The sequence below is a fragment of the Sebastes umbrosus genome, chromosome 11 (genome assembly GCF_015220745.1).
Source record: "Sebastes umbrosus isolate fSebUmb1 chromosome 11, fSebUmb1.pri, whole genome shotgun sequence".
NCBI classification, from domain to species: Eukaryota; Metazoa; Chordata; class Actinopteri; order Perciformes; family Sebastidae; genus Sebastes; species Sebastes umbrosus.
This window is the reverse complement of record NC_051279.1, coordinates 11,521,084-11,544,227: the sequence shown is the minus strand read 5'-3', so window position 1 is coordinate 11,544,227 and position 23,144 is coordinate 11,521,084. Positions and strand designations below refer to the sequence as shown.

Here is a 23,144-nt window from a genome sequence, read left to right as displayed (position 1 = left end):
TTATTTTGAAAAATGACCGGATTCTCTCCGTTACATCGTAGTGATACGTTAACGCTAAAATTTAACCCACAAGCTAGCAAAATGAGTAAAAAACAGACGTCTTTGGAGAGTTTCTTTGGGAAGGGGAAAAGCACCACAACAGCACTGAAAACCCTGTTGCCATTTCCGACATCCTATCTGTGTGAAGCGGGGTTTTCTGCAGTGACAGCAACCAAAACTAAATTACGGAGTAGACTGGACATAAGCAACACACTTCGGGTGTCACTGTCTCCTATTACCCCTAGATGGGACCGTCTCGTTGCAGAGAAACAAGCTCAGGGCTCACATTGATTTAGCGTTATGGTGAGTTAATTTTTTCATGCACTTTATATTCGTTTTTGTGGTGTATCTGTATCTTATTTTTGTAGGCATGTTTAAACGTTACCATAGCGACCAGAGAGCGTTAGGGGGCAGAGAGGATGATACTCATGTTATGTTGTTGGCGCGATGTTAAGAGGACGCTGCTAATAAAGTTGCATATGAGTACACAGTGCATTCACGTTTATTATTATATTTACAATATACCACTGTTTTTATGCCGGTCGTATCATTTTATTTTGTTGTATTTATCCGCCACACCTTGAAGGCCTGTCCGTGAAAATATTGTCTGACGTTAAACCGGTCCTTGGCGCTAAAAAGGTTGGGGACCGCTGAGCTACTGTATACGAGCATGCGAGAGAAATGGCACAAGTGAGCCCAGGAGAATCAACTCAAGACTACGGCTGTGTGTTGGCAAGAATCTGGCGATACGATACGTATCACGATACAGGTGTTACCATTCAATATATTGTGATACTCTAAGCAAGGCGATATATTGTGATTTTTAAAATCAAATTTTATAAAAACTGTCATAGTATAAAGAACACACCACCATATGCATAAAATCTGAGTAATGTTTATGCAATCAGAACAGTGTGATCTGCATTAGCATTTATCACAGACCCTGTAACATCCAACATCATAGCACTACTTTGAGAGGTCACATACACTAAGAGGGCGCGTATCTTTGCAAATATAAATAATAAAGTATTAAAGTAGTACATTGGTGTTTTTGAGTATCACAAAACATAATACCATAATATTCCATATTTTCAATGTTTTCTTACACCCCTACTTAAGATTGTAAAATGTAAAGAAAGGGTCACTTTGTTGTGTTTCCATGAGAAAAAAAATTAATCTATCTTCACGGTCAGATTCACAAAAATGCAACAACAGGGACTTTCTTTTAATTTCATTTATTTAACAGTCACCAGATGATGAGATACATTCTCTTAAAAAAGAAATAGACAACAAAACTGATATTATTTCGAGATTTTAAAAACTATTATACAATATTCTTAATATATAGATTTTGTACAAAATAAAAGTCAGTAAAAGGAGCAAAGGGAGAGTGACATCTTAAAAAACAGAGAAGAAAAACAAAAGAGGAAGGGGATAGGAGTTGACTCAAACAACTACCACATTTAGGAGTGACAAAGACCAATCTCTTTCATAAATAAATATAGGAAAATTAGACATCATATATAGCTCTCTTTCCAATAGCAGGGCATTGCTAAATGTCTGTAGCATAACATAACTGCTTCGTGAGGCCCATTTGCTTAGAAAATTCCACACATTTTCCACACGGAGATTAGCTGGAACCACCGCGACTAAAAGCCCTGAAATAAAGGTATTTACCTCAATAATGGGTCTGATAGTCTGTGCCGTGCTTGACCTTTGGCTGTAACAATAACCCCCCCACCCACACACACACACACCTTTAACCCCCATCTTTTCCTTTGTGTGCCGTACTTGGTGCGGACCAAGCGCAGATAGTCTCCTTAAGGGAACTAGAGAATAGTTTTTTTTTCTCTCTCAAGGCCAGTGAGAAACAAGCTTCAGAATCCCACACTCACAAACAGAGACAATTGAGGAGAGCACGTGTGGGAGGGGTGCACGGTACTGGAGCATAGGAAGGTCATACTGCACTACCAACATCATTTCACCATTGAATTCCATCCTTACACCACGGATATTTCAGCGCTTGTCCTTGTTGGTCCTTAGAATTTCAACAATACAACAACAACTACAAGACAACAGAATAAACACACAAAAAGTGGATGTGGATGGCTGTGGGGCATTACAACCCTGTTTGACATAGACTCATGCCACTCAGATTGGCTGATTGTTTTCTCCTTTTCTCCCTCCCATTGCACCTATTTGAGTATTTGAAGCTCAAGGTATAAGCACTGAAAACATGGGAACAGGGGAGTACAAAATACAGAGATTGGAGATGATTTACAATACGAATACACTACCTGTTTTCAGACACGCACACCCAAAGAGTATGGAAACTGAGGCTGATGATTGATCCCACTGCAATAACAGACTTTTGTTCTATCCTTGTCTCCATCTTTTCCTTTTTGTACCCTCTGTGAGCAGGCAAGCGGACAGTGACATTGGCCCTTCTCAGAGCAGGACAGCAGGCAGAGTGACTTGGCGTTAATCACAGTTTTGTCTCGCTTTCCTGGCACATTAAGTCGGAGAAGCGAGCGGCTGCCCGGACGGCCGGGGTGAGAGATGGGAGGACAACGCGTTAGATTCTCAATAATGACGCATCGCTGCCGCATCACTTTGGAGATTAAAAGCAAGATGCTGAATTTCAATCAAGCCACATTAATGGCTCAGTGTGAGGAATGGTCACTTTGTCTCCACTGGCAGGCAGAGAGAGAGAGAGAGGGAAGCAGGCACGAGAAGCCCAGGTGAGATAAGGTGATACAACATTTTAATTCACCAAATTGCATGCTAGCCAGTAATGATAGAATCCATTTAACGATGTAGTGGCAATATACTAACCGAAGGCAGTAGGGCAGTGACAAAATGTTACATCCAAGAGAAAAGTCAAAGCACCAAGGACTAAATGCATGTCGCTGTAAATAAAAGGACTGCTGGTGTAAGATAATTAATTGGATCTGATGAGCATGTGAATGTCATTATCATTAAAATGGTAAACTGGTTTCGGATGAGATCTCTATTTAAATATACTGCATAAATACATTCAAACCAGTATCAAATCAGGGTTAAATTTAACAAAATTGTATTTGTTCATATTTTAAATTTGGTACTATGTGATGAGGAATAGGCAGTGTCTCAGGTGTTGAGCTAAAGCTTGAAAAAACATGGATCTAATCACAAAGCAACTAAGGATTTTTTGCAAAAACTGTCCCCACCACTGACAATGACAGCATACGAGGAAAGGGAGTCCAAATTTAATTCAATGCCAAGATGTGACACTTTATCAACGGAGCTTGTCATTTCCTCATTTGCTGCCGTCAAATTACTGCAGCCACCTTACAAAACATGCCGAGCTCTGCCTGAGCTGCTCTGTGAACGTGCTGCACTGCGAGATGTGACCCACTTGCAATAAAGTGCATTGAGAGTTCAGTTCTCATGGTAGATGAGAAGCGATGTTGGGCAAGCACAGCTGAGAGATTGTCATCACAGTATAGCTGATATGAAGAAAAACCTAATGTGACATGAACTAGATCTCTCGGGAGGGGGTGGAGGGGGAGGGAAACCAAAAGAGGATAGGGTGACAGAAGAATTGTCAAGACAACAAAGCGGGACGGGAGTGTTGGTCCTTTAGTCTCTGTGTCAAGTCAGGAATGTCACAGTTGAGCACAGTGCTTCATGGGTAGGGTATTTCTTTTAGTTCAGAGGTTAGGATGAGTTGTCCTAGACTTCAGCCAGGCACCCAGCTCTGGTTGCTGTGGGCTTGCTGTGGACCAGTCAGACCGCCCATTCCCATCCCCATGCCCATGGTCACGCCCATGCCCATACCCATGCCGATGCCCACCCCCTGGGCTAGGGAGCAGTCAAAGTTGAAGTCCATCTCCTCCCCAGAGTCCATAATGTCATGGAGGAGGATGGACTCCACATCGCAGTCCAAGCTACCGTGGAACATGTCAATGTCCAGGTCAGCTGGTAGTCTCTCGTGGGGGAGAGGTTGGTGATAGCCATGGTAGTTGCTACCAATGCTACCATTCCCCATCCCCTGGCCATGGTGGTATGGTCCGTTAGTCATGCCTTGGTGTTGGGTGTCAGGATAATGGTTGTGACGGGGGTGTGGGGCGGTGGCCACATGGCAGGAGTCCTGGGGCATGCCGAGCATACCTGCTGGGTTTGGGGGGAGGGTGGTGGAGGCGGGGAGGTGGGCATGTGATGGGGGGCTGTACAGATAGGGAGCTTTGTGGTTGTAGGTCTGCAGCTGATTGGTGTTGCCGCGGGGGATGAGGGCCACAGCCCTGGGCGGTGTGTGGTTATGGCTCTGGCTGAGGTTGTGACCGTTGTGAGCGAGGCTGTGAGGTGAGTTGTGGTTGTGGTTAGTGACATTGTTGTGATTATGACTACTCGTATGGCTGTGAGTTCTGTTATGGCTATGGGCTGAGCTGTGACTATGAGGTCCATTGAGGCTGTGGCCATTGAGGTGGCCCGGGAGGTGGCTGTGATGGTTGGAGCCTACTCCGTTACTAGCTTGAGCCATCATAGGATGGCTTTCCCTCTCCTGTCCCAGCATCATGTCCTTGGAACAGTATTGCTGCCTAGCTGGACCCCCTGTTAGCAGACTCTGCAGGGCATTGGTGCTGGAGTACGCCCGCATGGTTCCAGAGAAACTTGCTGGCTTGTTCTCCTGAATGGTCTGCATGGGTGAGTGGTGGCGCAGCATCCCCATGCCTGTTGCACCATAGACGCCTGCACCATAGACGCTCTGCACCTTAACTCCAGAGCTGTAGTGGTAGACAGGGGTTTGGTGCTTATGTCTGCCAACAGCTGGATGCTGCTGCTGGTGTTGCTGCTGCTGCGCTGGGTGATGGTGATGATAACTATCCTCCATCAGCTGCTCATCCAGGCTGATGGCACCAGTCAGGTTAGCCAGCTGAGGCAACTGCTCGAGGGGAGGACAGAGGTTCCCTGCTCCCCTGGATGGAGAGTGGGCACTGGTCGGCGAGGGGTAGAGGTGGGGGGAGGTGGAACAGGACAGGCCACCCTCCTCTGGTTCCTCTGGCTCCCCCTCCGCGAGGATGGGTGACAGACGCCCACTCAGTGTGGAGGCTGATGAACTAGCCCTGGAATGGAGGTCTGTCCAAGCATCAAACTCTCCATCCGTCACAGATACACCTCCAGCTCCTGGCAGGCCTTTCCGTGGTGGGCTGCCATGGTCGGGGGAGCCCTGGAGCCCAACCACAACAGACCCCGCTCCTATCCCAGGACGGCCAACCCTCTTGCCTCTGACGCGGCCTTTGCTTTTTAGGTATTTGGTGCTGTTGTCCATGGAGACTGCTCGCCGGCGGGGGGACTTGCCCATCTTCCCTCCATCTGGGTTCAGCATCCACCAAGAACTCTTCCCTGTTCCCTCATTCTGCACCCTGATAAAACGTGTGTGGAGGGATAGGTTGTGTCGGATGGAGTTCTGCAGAGAGGAGAGAGGCACATGGTGAGAGAGAGATCAAATTAAATTGTAATACATACATCACTTATCATTTGTACACAAACTGTTTTTCTGAGGTGAACATTTTAAATTGGAGAGATTTGCATAAGATTCATATAGAATGTTCCAGAAGAAAATTTTTGACATCAAACGTAAAAATCAACAATGCAGACATACTTATAAATCATTCAGACTATACATGTTCAGTCAGAAAAAATGTGCCAAATTATCAGGTCGCTTCCACGTCTATTATTAGATATACAAAACACACAGAAGTAGATGCACAACCCTCTCTGCAATCAGTGTCACCCAAAGTCAGACACATTCAAAAACCCAAACATGTACGAAGGACAGCTACAGTTGGCACGGCGTACGACCCAGTCAGCCTCAAACCAACCTGAAACGACCTGAGACTCAGTCTTCAGACACTCTCCTTATGTACGTCAATCCTCCCACTTTCATTTCCATCAATCCATCTGTCCTCCTCTACTTCTCCTTTCAGCCGGGCTGATGTAAGCTGCTGTGGTTGGGCGTACTGTATGTTTGAAGTCGGTGCCAGTCTGGCTTAGTGCCAGCCCCGTCTCTTTCGCTCTCGTAGCTTGAATGGGGGGATGTATCGGAAGATTGAGCCGGGAGCAAGGAAGGCTAATGGATGTATCCCACCCTCCGACATCTACCTTCACTGCCTATCTCCCTTTCCCTCCCTTGCTCTGTCTACGATCCCTCTTTCTCTTTTATCACAGAGTACTACATATTTTGTATTTTTCTTATTTCACACACTTCTTTGCACACAACAGTCATTTTTTTCCACTTCTGCTTTCAATCTATGTGCTTCCAATTATACAGTGTGTCATCAATTACTTTCCCATTATCCTCTACACCGGCATGTACAGTCACTGACTCAGTCATTCATAGGATATATGTTTTTTTATTCTAATTTTACTAACATTTATCTCAAGTGTTGCTGAATGTGGAGGGTTCCTGGTGTGCAACAGAGTCTGTTGTTGCAATTCTCCTCTTTGTTGTGCATGAGGCATTTTGACGCTCATGCGGGAAAATATCAAATCAAAAGCACCTCCTGTGGTTTAGGAATATACAGGGACAATAGATTGTTTCAGATTGAGGGGTACTCACACTTCCAGCATCTCCATTATGTTGCGGATTATTTGTATTCACACTGAATTGCACGGCAGGGAAACAAATAAATCAAATTGCGGCGGAGAACACATAAATGGGAGGCGAACTGAATTCAGGTGATCTGTGAATGCCTCCTTGGGTTATCTCGCTGTGACACCTCCGGCATTGGGTAACCATGGCAACCGGGTAAACGTGCAACGGCAGAACTATATCATATTGTGGTGAGAGTCAAGAGAGGGAGAGATGGAGGGAGAGTGGGGGATGGGGGAAAAGGATGCAAGAGGAGGCGGTTGTTTGATGCCGCTGCTCCAACACTAAACAGTCTTTCATCTCGGCAGTGCAGGTCCGCAGGGGATGCCCGCTCCCTGCTTCTGACGGCTTCTCTACGTGCTGCGCCAACTCCCTGTCTCACCCTGGCTGGATCATCCACCTATCATACCACTCCAAATCATCCCCATCAAGTCCTGTGCATGACTGAATTAAAACATATGTAAGCTTTCATGCCATTCCACCACGGCCGGTTGTAAATGGGGCATCTTTCAGAGAGCCGAACCACTTCATGCTGCAACTCTGCGTGACCTGTCGGATTCAAATCGCGATTTATCCCCGTATGAGGGGAGAGCAGCCCCATTGAACTTGGAGGGATTTGTCATCATCCCAAACCCTCTTTATCTGATGAATCCACCTGCTAGAGAGATTTGAGAGATTTCGGACGGTGGCCAAGCCATGGCATCATCATCATCATCATCGCTAGCTGCTGGCTTCCTGTCATGTAGTTTTCCACCACATGTTTTTCTCTGTCATCCTGTTTGTGTGTTTTAGAGTCTAAGAATAGCTCAGCTTGCAGGTGGTTCCACTGTGGGTGTGGTTCTGTCCGCCTCCTGTTCCCTGAGTCTGAGTCAGGGGCAATTTGGCCAGCCTATGGCCCTCACGCCCCCGAAACAAGCAGTCACTGCTAATCCCCCTCCATCCCCGAGTAATCCCAGACAATCCTGGGCTAATCCCAAGTTGATTCAGGGGCACTCCCAGCTGGGTGTCTCACACAGAGCCATGCCAGGTCACCGCGGACACAGCGGGCAGCCCGGATACGCTATGATCCAATAGTAATACAGCATAAGGGAAGTGTGAGATGTGTGAAATAGGGACACTATAAACCCCTTATAGGATGTAGTGTTAAACTATTCCTAATGTTTGTGCATTTTAGTAGATTTTTTACGGCAGCGCACTGATGTTAACCGCATTTTTGATGCCTCCATCGAATCACCTACCTTTACTCTGTGCTCTGTCCTTGAGGGTTGGCTTTGCCACATTTTTACCCCTACGGGTTGAATAGAATAAAATTGAAAACTTTATTATGTATTAAATATTCATAAAATGGAAATTCTCTTTCAGCCCCCTGGCTTGCTGAGGCAGACGGATGAAGCCCACAGAAACATACAATGACAGAGAGGAACACACACATCACACGCCTGGGTCCAGGAAGCTGCTTCCTATTCAAATCATACCCCTTTAATACAATGGGCCTAGTGGAGAGGGCTCTAAATAATGAATGAACCAGTGGCTGGGCTTATGCAGAGAGATGCACTGCCTGGGCCCATAATACGAAAAAGAACAGACACAGTCATAAGTAGTGGTGTGACCTCTTTGTTTTGTTATCAGGGACAACCGCCCTCGTCTTCAGTCTACAAACACAACTCAATCAGACTGAAAGGAGTTAATTTGGACATAAAGTAAAAAAGAGGATAAGGTTAAGGGTTTATGGAGCAATCAAAGCCAATTAAGGTGAACAAGGTTCTCTTGGTTGCAGGGAAACAATCAGCTTGGGTTCAACTCTCATTAAGGCCTAAAAATCCTGATTTAGATATTTAGACAATAGATACCAAGCCGCAGGAAAGCCCTCTTTGTCCTCAGATTAAAAGCTTAGGCTCTTTTTGAGCAAATCCGACATGTTGACACTTTTTTCCACAACACACAGGTGGACTAAATGGTAAGAGGGTATTTCATTGGCTCAAGGAAGGAGACAGAACCAGACATGTCTTGAATCTGGTCCAACCAAGCCCCCAGGAAGGACGCCGGGCTATGAAGCAAATGCTCGTAGTGGCCAAACGGTGGTACTACAAGTTCTGTGTCCGTCACGTGATGCCATTGGGCCCAGAAAGACTTTTTGCTATGGACTTACGTTTACATCTGTAAATCAGCAGATCATTTATTTTAGGTAAATCAACTTCCCTGTATGAACACTTGAATAGCCCTTATTTAAATCATTAGGTCCTAAAAGTTGTAAAATGCACTAATAGTCGAATCCAGAGTTATTTCCCTTCCTCTGTTCATGTGAATGAGACCCAGACCGCTGCTCTACGGGCCCAATGGATGCGGAAGATCGTCGGATGATCCGGACACTTTATCACTCGGCAGTCGAGACATTTTGGCTTTGTGCGCCACTGAGCAGCTCTCATAGGAATGAACGGGAGTCCGCCTTCAACGCTGTATCCAGTTCTCTTTATACATCCATGGGTCCAACAGATTATTAATCGATATTTGTTGATGAGCAGAAATAGGAATTCATCCATAATAATTCTCTTTAAGAACCATTCATTTGGCTCTTTGAGATCTTACAATACCAATCAATTGTTCTCCTGTTCCTCCCTCCATTCTTCCATGCAAACTCAGTTTGATTCAGGGACTGCAGAGGCCTATTTAGCATTGGGGAATCAATGAAGTTTAATGGCTATCAGTGCTGAGGCTTAGCACACATCAAGGTCTGACTAACTACACAATCCACCTGCATTATGAGGCCAATATGGGCGCTCAATATGCCATATCCCCACTGTTCGCACAACAATGTCTAACTGCCACAGGCTTGTCAGTTAAGTGACTGTGCCCACTTGTGCAAATTGGCTCGTTGCCCAACGCGTCCCTCTGTTGCCTCTCCCAAGATGTCATTCAGGCATCAGCATTGAGTATATGAGTATGGGGGCAGGGGGATGTTATGTTGGGCCCGATGGTTCATCTGGGATAACCTGACTGACTGGCATGGGGGTAGCTGTGCTGGGGGGTACAGCAGGAGGTGGAGGGGCCTGAGGGTAAAGGGTGGGAATATAGAGGTACCACAAGGGGCCCCTCCACGCCACACAAAGGGGTGCCCTCAAAATGCCCCCCACTCGCCCCATCCCCCTCCATTAGTCCCCCATCGGAACCCACTCAGGGTTTTTCCCGCTCACACACCCACACACATGCTCACAGACACACACAGAGGGGCGAGGAAACAGGTCAAACGGTTTATAGGACCCATCTTGTGGCGAATGTGCACTCATTCAAACAGAACTGAGTGACGAACTAAGGACGAGTGGGGTCTGGGAACCAGCAAAAAGAAACCACTCACCCGATTCAAACAACCTCAAGGGTGAAGCAGCGTGGTGCGCTTGCCCAGCTAAGAACACAGCAGCTGTTCTTGTAGTGGCACCGGGTAAAGCCGTTTGCCACACTCGACTGGTATTACCAAACCATTTCATGCAGAATGGAGCCATTATGTATTGTCAAAGGGTATCCCTCTATGGTGCACATTCATTTGATAAGCCTAAATCAAGGGGGAGTAACAGAAGCACTAACTGTGTTTATTGTGATGCTGTTTTTGCCTGTGCAGAAGGCAGGAGGGATCAGGGGGAGGGGAGGTTTCAACACAAGCAGTTTTGTTCAGCACAGGAATGAGTTTTGTCAGCTAAGCCTGTCTCCAGGCTATTGGTGGAAATTAGCGCCGGCTAAATATTCGCTTTCCATGATTGATGTCACGGCTCGCGTTGTCCCTTTGAAGGGAAATAAAGAATTTAGAGCCATGTGGATTAATAGGGACAGGGTTGGGGGAATTTTATGTGTCTGAGGGGGACTTGAAGAGGGACTGAAGGGCCTAATGGCTGCACAGATATGGCACAATGGAGCTGAGACGATATGGTGTATCAGAGTGAGGGAAGACAAGTGAGACTATGACAGTGAGTACAAGAAAGAAAATTGGAAATTGTTTGTGTGTGTGTGTGTGTGTGTGTGTGTGTGTGCAAGAGAGCGAGATAGAGAGAAAGAGAGAGATGTAGCTATTTGCCTGAGAAGCCCAGAGTCAGATGATTAAAATCCCTTTAGGAGGCTTCTTTAAGAGAGACAGATGGGCAGACAGGCCTGTTTTTGGAATGCAATCAAATTGAAAAGATTAAAAAGGAGTCTCTTTTATTAGGAGGTGAGAAACAGTTACTTCTCTGCCACATGCCATCATCGCCTCCACAGCAGTGGTCACGACTGCATTGGCATGCGAGGCACATTACAGCCCTTGTTGGGGAAGAAATAAACCTGGGATTAGGAATTGCATATCTCGGTATATCACTGTGGGGTCTCTGAGGATTGGCAGCATTTCTAATTTCTTTCTGAATAAATGCGATTCACGGGAAAGAGTCAAAAACTTCATTTCTTCTAGAATCATTACAGAGAAAGGCTAAAGTAAGAAACTCAAGGACTTTTCACCAAAAGCTGTGTTATCACATACTGATCTTTCACTTAATCTCAACGTCAAATCTGAACAGGTACAATTCAAATGTGCATTCCCTCGGCTGCCGTTGTACTTGAATAGACTGAGTTTGCACAGTAGAGTGATTCAAGCACTGTGAAAGGTGCTCTGTATTCGACCCTATTATTCCACAACACTGCAGGAGTGCCATTTATAAAAAGGCTTAAAATGGAAAGCAAGTGTGTGGTGGTGTGTCTGGTAGCCTGAGATCAGGAAGTGGCTGTGGAGAGGGGTGTAATGGAGTTGGTAGGGGATTCCTGCCTGACTGTGCACTAATTGCATCCAATGGCTGGCGAGTCATCAGCCGTGCCCACCCTGGCGCCAAGGGAAGGGTTGGCATCGGGGCGGCAGGGTGTGGGATGGAGAAGGGCTGCCGCGGCTTTGCTGGGTAAAAATAGATGCTGACAGATTAGTAGAGCATCTGAGACCCGGACAGGGGATCGGAAAATCCGCTCTTCTGATGCCAGGGACAGCTGAGTGTTTCCGGTGGGCGCAAAGGGGACACAATCTGGGCCTCGCGTCTGACGCCCACGCACAAAACGGGGGAGCCTAAGAGTGGGTGCGAGCACATGAGCGAGCACGTGCCACAGGATAGCATGGGTGTGGTTTTTCCACCGGGACCTGCAAGGTAGGCAGAGCTCGCGCCCTCCCACTGAGGATTCACACAACAGGTGTTTGGGCTGGGCCACCTGTGGGGCCGGCCGCCTGCTCGCACTTCACACCTCGTCTAGGGAGCAAACTAACATTTTCCACTGGGCTTGCCATGCTTTTGTTAAAGACCAACACGTTTCTGGAGAGGCTTTTTACAGCTCTTTTTACAAGATCTGCATGATATGCATGTGTGCAAGCACAAGCACAAGTCAATCTACATTTATGTGAGCGCCTGCATGTCTTTATTTGTGTATCAGTCCATTTAATAGCCAACAGGCACAGTGTGGATTTGATTATATTGAAACCTCCCTCTGCTGTATACAAAGAAACTGTCGGCCAACGATGGAATCAATGCAGGCCCAGGCTTTTCTTTTTTTTTTCACACTCGGCCTCCACATAATCTCATTCATAACAATGAGAATCTCATTTCCCACATTCTAAAGGTCAGTGCACACCTCTGATCACACTTTAATAAACATCATTCTCAGCGTTTAATTTAATTTCAGCAGAGCAGGAAACTCATAGGCAGCCATGCAAAATTCATCGGATCGTCCCTTTAATTGCTTCACTTTCACAGTGCGGAGAAGAATGACCGCAATCACGGAGAAGAAAAAAATAACGCACACAAATGCACGGAAACACATCTGCAGCACACACAAACACACACCCAGACAGGAGAGATAAGTAGAGTCAGTCAAGTGCCAGTTTTGGTTACATTTTAATAAAATAAGCTTAACAATTTTTCTGGACCGGCACCAAGTAGTGGCTCCACATCTCTTTGTCATCACACATTTTAACTCTCACCTAAATTGGCAACCTGTACCAAATAAACACACACATACACACACCTATGCACACACTCGCTCACTCGTACATTGCACACACATGCCAACATGACACAAAGCCTGGCACACCGGGCACACTCATTACCGCAATGCCAAGCTACCAGTTGCTAAGGAGACCTGTGGGAGAGGGAGGGTTCCTTGTTGTTGCCATAGCAGCCGGCTCGCTCCCTGCCAACTCTCTCCCTCGGGGAGAAACAAGGCGAGAGGTGGGGGGTGAAGTGGGTAGAGGTAGGGGGCAGCGGTTTAATAGGGCTATGAGGTGCAGAGGAACTTCATTAGCCGTCAGTGTGCGCCGCACCAACCGCTGCTTCCCATGAATGCCTACCCACATGCAACACTTCAGCCTGCAGACTCCCACTTACTCACGCACAGCCCATAGACCCCCACTTATTCGCACACCTATACGGAGGAGAAGATGGAGAATGGCATGCTTAGAATGAAAAGCAGGGAGTTGGCGGGCGGAGGGGGGGGGTCGAGTGTATCTGTAGCGGGAGGGGTTGAGAGGGCAGAGGTGGGTGAAGAACAAAAAGAGGATGGGTGAACAAAGGAGAGAGTCTTGAATGTGGGGGCCCGCTCGGAAGAGTGGTACGCTCTTTGGTAGTTAAAGGCTGTATGAAAGCAGTTCCCTCTGTAAATGTGCCTCCTCCTAACCAACCTTGACCTTCAGCTACAGCCTCTATTCTTCATACCATAGAATAGCACGGTACAGCCAAACATACGACGCATTGTGCATGTACTTTATTCCGTATACAATGCAAGCTGCACGACAAAGCAAACAACTGCAACCATTGCTCTAAATAGTCTGTAAGGTTATTTTAGAACAAGCTGGTTTACCATATGTCATTATTTTTTCTCTTATGCCATGTCCATGGTGCAAATTTGAAAATTCTGTTCACATGTTAATTGATTTTTACTAAATTTGCGTTTTCAGATTGTTTTCTAAAAGTTTGCCGTGCACACTGAAATGCCAACACATGGATAGTTAAAAAACGCAAAGAAAAACATAGTTGGATACTCTGCTTGGTATCAGCGTGGTAATGCTCTGCTCACTCTGGCCCGTGTTCAGACCTGGCATTAACGTACGTCCTGAGTGGACAGCTCTAAGTACGTCTGTTCACACCTGGCAATAGAATGCTTCTCCACATGCGTCTTGAGTAACCACTTGTGATCTGATCTCACTTCCCTGATCTAGATGCAAATAAACACGTAGTAAACACATGGCTTACGTAATATTACATTACAGTCAGTAGTAATATCCTACATATTTGTGAATTTGTGTATATTTTATTAACATCAACAATATAAGGTTATTGTACCGGACCAGTGGTCCCCGGGGACCGCCATGCCGCAGACACTGCTGCCTTTGCCGGGCAACAGCGGGGTACAGAGCTTTGGAAGATGAGAGCGAGCGAGCGGGCGGGCGAGCCGAGTGGGCGGACGGGTGTCAGCTCCGTGCAAAGCACCGGAACAAAAACACCAACACATCTCCGACAGTATGATAATAATGCATTTTGCGTGCCTAGTCTGATAGTCTGTGGATATGTAGCATATAGATAGGTTATATTCTAATAAAATACAGTTGTACCGACAGAATACAGTAGAGCAAAGAGGCTGTTTCCATAACAAGACGCATTGAGATCTGATCGCTCAGACCACCTCTGAATGTGGTCCGAGCGATCAGATCTCACTGCGTCTTGAGTGCGTTCACACCTGCACTTAGAAATGATCACTAAGGACGCATGTTAATACCGGGTCTGAAAAGGGCATCTGTGATCCCTTATTTTGTGTTTCACTGTAGCCAAACACACACTACGATACTGTCATTGACACATCGTTCAGTTTCTGTTGTCATTGACGATAAAATAGTGATCTGATTGTGAATGATGGCTGTAAACGCTGCCTGTTAACGGAGCTGTCGGAAACACTAATGGAAGATTGACAAGCTATCCCGCTTCTTTAAACACAGCCAAGGCGCCTCCTCTTTGCCCACAATTGTCCCTGTGATTATAAGTTTTATTAAGTTGATTGAATTGTCAATATATGTAACTGGTTTTACAATGAAATTGTTGTCTATCACCTTAATGTGGCAGCCCTGAAGTACCATTAGCCTTGGTTAATAGGGGGCATTTATGAGCATCCATCTCAGTTTTCAGATTTATCCACTTGGTGTATCTCACTTTGATTTGGATGGCAGGACAAAACCGACAAAAATGACCTCAGAAATAAGGATCAAGGAGAGGAGGGGTTTCATTGACCGCATCACTCAAGACTGTCCTCACAAACTTCACAAAATCTGACTGTATGTCAAAAGTTTCACTCCACAGTGGCAGTTGGAGATCATTTTGTACAAAAGTCCTTATTGAATTGCTAAAAATGAGAATAAATAAGAATGTATAACATTGTCCACATTACAGAACCAGCGTTTTCAAATATTTCCTTTTTTTTTGCAAAGAGATCAACTGTTGGTACTCAAAAGTGCTGCCTTAGTGTAGATTCATATGGAGAGAAAAAAATGAATCCACATCAATGTGGACATTGGCCTCAGAAGCAGGAGGCTTGAGAAATCAAGGAGAAGAGAGCTCAACTCCTGAAGGGTCAAAGGGAGTTCTGGATTCAGGAGCAGAGCTTCAAATATTGACTGCCTGATAACCCACGATGCTCCTCGCTGACTCAAATTCTCATACTTTAAGTTGCAGTGTACGGTATGAACGAAAGAGAGTATCGATCTGGTCTGAATGAACTGTGTGTGGTTATATACGGTTAAGAACACCACCCACCTAAACCTCTCCCACCCCGACCCGAGCTCGACCAATTTAACGCGAGAGAAAATGAAGGATAGCGAGAGTAAGACACTCCTGTCCAACTGAGAGGAATGAGGAGATGGAAGGGGGACAAGAAAAGACAGCTTTTACCCCTCGTCCCCCAATCCTCCCCCTCCTCCTTCCTTACCCCCTCCTCTCTCCGTTTCCTGAAACAAAAAGAGCCCAATTAAGTCAGTTTGAGTTAGGGTCTTATGTGTGTGTGTGTGTGTGTGTGTGGGCAAAAATGTGGATCCAAATCATGAGTGTGTGTGTGCAATAAATGGAAATAGGGGGGTAACGTACTGTAAATTGAGAGACTGTCTGAGAGGGGAAGGGGGGAGGTTTGTTGGGGTTGTGGGGAAGAAAGGGGTGGATGAGGCACTCTCTCTCTCTCTCTCTCTCTGTCTCTCTCTCTTTCGCCTAAGAGGGCCAAACTTGCTCTCAGCTCCTCGACGGGAGATGCTGAAATATTAATCGCCACGCTCCAGCCGCAGACTAGTGAACACAATCGCTTCAAACTCCCACCCTAATGAGTGTGTTCATGAATGGCTAATGTGCACAGATGGGGGGCTGATGACTGGATAGATCGCAACGGGGAGGTGAGGGAGGGGAGAGGAGGAAGGGAGGGAATGATGGTGGGGGGGGGGTGTTTCGGCGGGGCGTGGTGGCGAGGGGGTGCAGAGGCGTGCCATGACCTTTTAAGAGCCTCCTGAAAACTTAATTAAGACTAGCCCCGCGCTACTCTTCCTTTCTTTAACTTTCTCTCCCACGCACACACCCTGGCTCACGCTCGCATGCCTGCACACACACACACACACACATACCCACATACAAAAAATTCTCTATGATCCTTCGCTCTCATCCTCTCTCCTCCTAGTGCATGCCGATTGTTTACCCCCTTGCCCTTTTGCACACCCCCCGCTGAGCTGAAGCACAATACATTTCTGGGTATAAAACTTCAAAATGACTCACGCAGGCTTTTTTACGTCAATTTCTCGGGCATGTTAACGTGCGCACACATCCCGAGATAAACAAAAAAAAAACACGAGCCGACATTAAAACTGCAGAGGCAGGTATGTCGTTCCTCGCCCCCTACGTGGATACATCTCAGAAAAGAAGATGGAACAACTCCACAGGGTCTCTGAAGAGCAAGGTGAAGAGCTCTTTCACCTGAAATGCCATTTACCTCCACAGAGAAGTTGGGTTGAATAGAATCCTAACCTCCATGCATCGCAGGGCGTGTAAAGGCCAAAGCGCCCCCTCAACCGGAGCTTGTTCTTTGGGAATGTTAATGCTCCACATGCATCTTTTATGGCTGAATCTGACCTGTTCTTTCACCCCTCGGGATACATTTTCGCCTCAGCATCCTCATCACTGACTATTCTCCTCATTGTCATTTCGAGTCCTGACGTCAGACACATTTCGATAACATGTGGAGAGTGCCAGAAATGCGGGTTAACGCGTCTTCCCAGGACTCTCCATTACCATAGAGGCCACCTACGGATTAAGAGCATCCAGCGTGTAGACGCATAAACTAACACACACACACATGCATACACTTACAGCATCTAATTAGAAGAGTGAGATGCTGTGACCTAATTCCTAACCTCTCCTCGGCAGTCAGGATCGGAGCCTCCGCTTGGATCAGTTGGATTAGGGCGGGAAAATGGAAGGTGCATCGCAGAGAGAAGTATGGGAATGGAAAGGGATTGGACAGAGGGGTAGTGATGATAGGAGTATGGAAGACTTGGAGAGGCTGAGACAACTAAGACACCATCATGTGACTGCAACTCAATTCAATGTGTGACACTAATGCACACCCTACATTTTACTTTAAACTGCACTTTTTTTCCAGAACATTATAAAACTGCAGATTTTACTTGTCGGCTATCAAAGACATACAGTACTTGTTGATCATAAATGTGTGCTTCTAGTTGTTACTGTCGTCAGATATATAAAGACAACTGGATACAGCGTTGGAGGCGGGCTCCCGTTCATTCCTATGAAAGTTGTTCAGTGGCGCATGAAGCCAAAATGGCTCGACTGCCGAATAATAAAGTACCCGGATCTTCTGGCGATCTTCCGCATCCATTTGGCCCGTAGAGCAGGCGCAGTAACGTTTCCTTTAACTTTGCCTCCCAGCCCTCGGTCCAGCCTCAGTCTGCGTCTCATTCACATGAACAGAGGAAGGTAAATAACTCTGGATTCGGCTATTAGTGCATTTTACAACTTTTAGGACCTAATGATTTAAATAAGGGCTATTCAAGTGTTCATACTGGGAAGTTGATTTACCAGACGTCTCTTTCCCAATGCAAGTCTATGGGAAAAAGTCTTTTTTTGGGCCCAAAGGCATCACGTGACGGAGCCAGAAGTTGCAATTACATCGTTTGGCCACTACAAAAAATGTGCTTCTAAGCCCGGCGCTCTTCCTCGGGGCTTGGTCAGATCACTTCATGGGATCACAGCAGTATTTCAGACTTTCCTCGAAATAAACAGAAACAATGATAAAATTTGCTTTTTAGTTCTGTTGTCTTGTTGAGTGTTAAAAGTTAACTGTGTCATTTTGTAGACACTGTCGTACAGTGAAATTACTTAACTTACGGCTCATGAAAGGGAATTTCTTTCTCTGCCTAAGGAGCCACTGTATTCTTCATCTTCATCATAGGTTTGGGTTATTAATTGATTTCCAATAATAGATATATACATATGCATAAAGCAAGCATATTTGCATGTTGATAAGAGTATTAAATATTTGACAAATCTCCCTTTAAGGGTACATTTTGAATAGATCAAAAATGTGCGATTAATCTTGATTAACTATGAACAATCATGCAATTAATTGCAATTAAACATTTTAATTGATAGACAGCCCTAATATATAGTAAATATAAAAAAAGACTTCTTAGTAGTAGAGCCTTACTACTAAATAACTATTTCTTGCCTACAAATGCCACCTCAATAGGATGCTCTCATGCATTTGGGCTCCAGCCACAGACTGACCACCACAAGCTGCTTTCCCTCCCCTTCTCCCCCGCTCCCCGCCTCGACTGCCAACACACTCTAGGCATGATAGAGGGAAACCAGTGGAGGTACTGAGAGGGGAATTAACCTTTGAGAAGGGACTGCATTGGCAAAGCTCGCTGTACTTTAAGAGGTTGAGTTTCCCTTCGCTGTCAACAGGATGCTTCAGTGCATTTATCACCCTTTGTCTAATTCTGTCATCTAAATTGCGAAATAAAGTGGATTACATATGCAGTATGTCAAATGACTAATCTGCAACTTCGAGGCCGTACCTGCAGAAACAAAAGGGAAAAATTCTATGTAGCCTCGTATTTCCATGCAGACCATTGTGTATCATCTCATTTTCACCATGTCCGCTTTTACAAATTCATTTGTCATCAAGCTCACAGGCCAAAAGACAGACTGGTGGCATCATTATCGAGCTCGCTGTACCCTGTGATTACCTCGATGGCCCGCGTCTATCCATCACATCAAAATTCCTGCAGACAGATGCAGCTGGATGGAAGCATATTTACAGTAAGTGCGTGACTGTGAGCAGGGGAGGGGTTCGGTGTCTCTTTGCAGAGACGGTGATGGTCATATACTCACACACATACGCATCTGTCAGCAGCTTTGCATGAGCTGATACATGCATGTGAGAAAGTGCTACACCTCTGTATGTTATGTGTGTGTGTGTGTGTCACAGCACTCCTTGAAGGAGGTAGGGGGGGTGCAGCGTTTCCGCCTGAGCGCGACTGTCAGTGGGCATCACTCAGCCTGGCAGTGTGGCAGGACGCGAGGATCATTAGTGGACGCGGGGGGAGCGAGAGAGGGAGCAGAATGGAGGAGAGTAAAGGGGAGAGAGGGGCAGTGACTGTGTGAGTCGGGCAGCGCGTCTTAATATCCGTCTTGAGAGCATTACACACACAGCAGTGCACTTTCCTCTCAGTCACGCAATCGCCCCACCGCGGAGACCCCACCGTGGCCCCGTCCTCCGTCATTTTCTCCCCTCTGTCACTCTCCCTCCCTCCCTCCATCCATCTTACCCCCTTTCACCCTGCATCTCTGATTGACCCTCTCTGTCCCTCCCCATATCTCTCAAGCCGTGCCGTCACTTAAGCACGGTGCGTTGCAGCTTTTTCATTTCCCCAGTTCCAGATTTAACCATCCTACTTCCCTTTTTTCCGCTTACATCTTTCCATTTCAGCCCATTGCTCCCATTTTCACTCCCCACTCGGCATCGCACAGCCGCTCCTCTCCTCTCCTCGCACTAAGCATCACCGCGAGTTGACCTACTCTTAACCGCACCAAGGTGAAACAACTGTTCTACACATGTGAGACGAGCTCTTTTCACTTCTTTTTGCTTTCCTCCCACACTCAGCACTTCATCCCCTGCATGCTGTTCGTGCCAGCTCTTCACTCCTTCAACCATCAGCTTATTCATTTGTACATTTACCCCATCAATCCATCCATTCATCTGACACGTTGTGTCAGCACGCCTCATGTCGTGCACCACTCGACCATCAGCCTCTCTCTATCATTCCCTTCACCAACTCCCTCTCTTTAGTCAGAGTGATCCCTCTGATCTCCTTCTATCCCTCCAGGTCTGTGACCTGCGCTGCTGAATACCAGAATCAACATGCCTGACATTTCACAAACAGAACAGCTTCGACAAAGCTAGCCGTGTTAGCACAAGTGCTAATTCTCCCCTCGTTTGCTTACTCAGTAGGTTTCCAGGTTCAGGGATCCCATCTGTTTTCTGTACTGTCGTAGCATTGATCACACACAGATTAGGCCCGTTCTGTAATATATTTGTCCCAGTGAAACATTTGTGAGCTTGCTTTTTGGCACCTGCTGCGAGTGTAGTTTAGTATTATAGCCCTGCTGATGACAACAGTACAATCTGGCCAGGTGCCAGCTCTGCTAAAAGATTTTTGGATGGCACGGAGTCAGGAATGAAACTAGCATGTGTGCATATGCGCAAGGAACACGTGGCTGACCAGGTGCAACAGAGGAAAATGTGGCAGTTACAAAGGCAAACACTGAAACACTGAGCCTTCGTCTCTGGGAGATGTTTTGAACAGTGGCCCAAGACGACCCCTTGGTCTTTGGATGCTTACATAGGCTTTTGTCCTTCTTCATTTTATGCACTAAACAATTAATATATTAATTAGAATAATCCATAGATTAAGCAATAATGAGAATAATCGTTAGTTGCAGCCCTATTAAAGGCTGAATCATGCTTTTATCTCCACAAAGGGGATTTGGCAATCCCGACGTAATTACTGATCTTCACGGTCAAACTGGGCTGTAAAGCTCCCAACCACGCCAATCCATGTCAATAAACACACATTTATCCTACAGTTTCCACTCTCTCATCACAGTCAGGTAACATTGCAACCAGGGTCTGAAATTAGCACCCGCCACCCGCCAAATACGGGTAAATTGTTTGCAGTGTCGGGTATAAAAGTCGGGAAATGGGAAACGAGAATCAGTTCCCGTTCCGAACCAGTTCCTAGTTGTCCGATTCCTTGGAATCGCATACCCCTGTGACTATCTATTCCTCTTATTGATGCTTTCCAACAGTTACGCATGCACAATTATGTCACGACATACGCACGCTATATCATGTTTCAGTTTGTTTGGGACCAAAACCATGGTGAAGAGAAAAAAAAGCAGCGTGTCACATATTCCATTCCATGTTCCATTGAGTTACAATACTGATTCAAATGAGTATTTAAAAGGTAAATTATAACGTTATCATGACGTGCTCGAATGTAATCTTATAAAATGTTGTTTTTTGGCGAGAAACTTAAATAAATTCAGTTGTTTGTGGCAGATGAAATTTCTGAGTGGCAGACGAAAAAAATACTTGCCAGCCACAGTGGCAGACAGTGAAAAAAAAAAAATTTCAGACCCTGATTGCAACCTATGCCCTTTACCACACATCCACCTGCCACTACCTTGATGCTCACACACACCTTTCTCAAGAGGATCATCAACGTCTAGCCCTGTATCTCTTTCTCTCTCACACACAAATTCCCTTGCAAGAATTACAACCTTTTCCAGATAACACAGCCCTGGAAATGTACAAAGACAGCTCCACAAACACACACACACACACGGCCTTGACCCCGGCAGCATCCCCTCTTACACCTCCTTGGCACTCATCTAGATCTCTCCCCCGGCCGGTCTTGGGGCATGGATCACTTGTAAGGATTTGAGAAAAGACTTCGCTAAGCTGATTGCTAAAGGGGAGGGGGGGCGGGCAAATTACCCTTGCACAACTGCGTAAAAAACCTTCTTGGGTCATGATTTGCCTTATGTAATAGATTGTGTGTATGCATGTGTGTGTGTGTTCCCGAAATACCACTCTCTCCCCCCCCCCCCCCCCCCCCCCCCCCCCCCCCCCCCCCCCGCGCAGCCCCCACGCCATTTACCCATTTTGCGCTAATTGAGGGATCTTTTTTCGGAAGCTGTTATTGCACTCATTTAATTATTTATTTTGACGGGAAGCAATCTGGTGGCTAGTGAAGGGATCGTGTGTGTGTGTGTGTGTGTGTGTGTGTGTGTGTGTGAAAGGGAGGGAGAGCGAGAGACGGAGCAGGACTAGGTCAGTGTAGCTTTTGGGGGTAAATGTGCGAGAGGGCAGAGCTACTGTACGTCTGTGGGGCTTTGCATGTATGAACAGTATATAAGAAATTTACAGTGTTTGTGTGGGTATGTGCGAGCTCGTGTGTTGCATCTCGGAGTGCATGGCTTTCTGAGTGCAATGGGAGTGCACTAATGGACGCACACTTGAGCTGAAAAGTGCAGAGTGTAGCTGAAGTGCAGCCAAGTCTGGCTTCCAGTCCTGCTTGGATGCCCTATAATCTACTCTCTACTATTCCAGCTCTCTTTTCTTTTCCCCTCTCCATTTTCCTCACTTCCCTCTCCTTGTCTTTCTATCTCGGTCTCTTTATCAATTTAATATTTTCATTCCCTCTTCATTGACTGAGTCGAGCCGCCCCCGTCTCCCTGCTGTCTCCCTATTAAATCTCTTTATCCTGGTTCAGAGAATGAAGAGACGTGGATCAGCATCGTCGCTGGCTGGCCGCGGACTTTCCCTTTTTCTTTCTCGGTTCCCTCCTCCCTCCCCGCTGTGCAGTGAAGAGAATGAAAATAAGGGAAGACGACATGCAACCACCAGTAGTCTTGACCTTTATCAAGCTCTAACGCCTGAGGCAGGGTGAATGAGACATTAAGAAAATGACTGAGCATTATTAACCCCTTACACAAACACTGTCTGGTCTAAACAATGGCTCTGATGCCTATTTCCTTGGCCGCCACTTTTCTGACACTTAAGGATATGCTAAAGACAAATGACCAGACTGGGAATAACACTTATGCATTCTGCGTCGCGTCACTTTAGAAAGAAAAGAATGGCAAGACCGGCCCGGCCTGCCTGCTCAGATTGTTTAACTGTGATTGATCCCTTGTCGAGCTTCAGCTTCCCAGCACTCCCGTGAATGCCAAGTCCTGTTGAGAATTGATGCTTCATTATAAACCAACCGCACAAGTTCTTCAAATGATACATCAGCCTCGGAGAGAAAGCTGGACCTGTGAGGGCCAGATGTTAACCCTGACGGCTGCAGTCTCAGCCAAGCTGTACTTCT

At 46.3% G+C, this 23,144-nt stretch overlaps 1 protein-coding gene across 1 annotated transcript in view; it reads right to left on the bottom strand.

Moving 5' to 3' along the window:
• Nucleotides 1-1,258: 1,258 nt before the first annotated feature.
• LOC119497650 (forkhead box protein O3-like) overlaps nucleotides 1,259-23,144 on the bottom strand; it is a 35,806-nt gene continuing 13,920 nt past the window's right edge. The window contains exon 2 of the mRNA XM_037785902.1: nucleotides 1,259-5,488. Within this exon, the coding sequence (XP_037641830.1) occupies nucleotides 3,761-5,488 (1,728 nt within the window). The 3' untranslated portion in view covers nucleotides 1,259-3,760. The remainder of the gene's footprint in view (nucleotides 5,489-23,144) is intronic.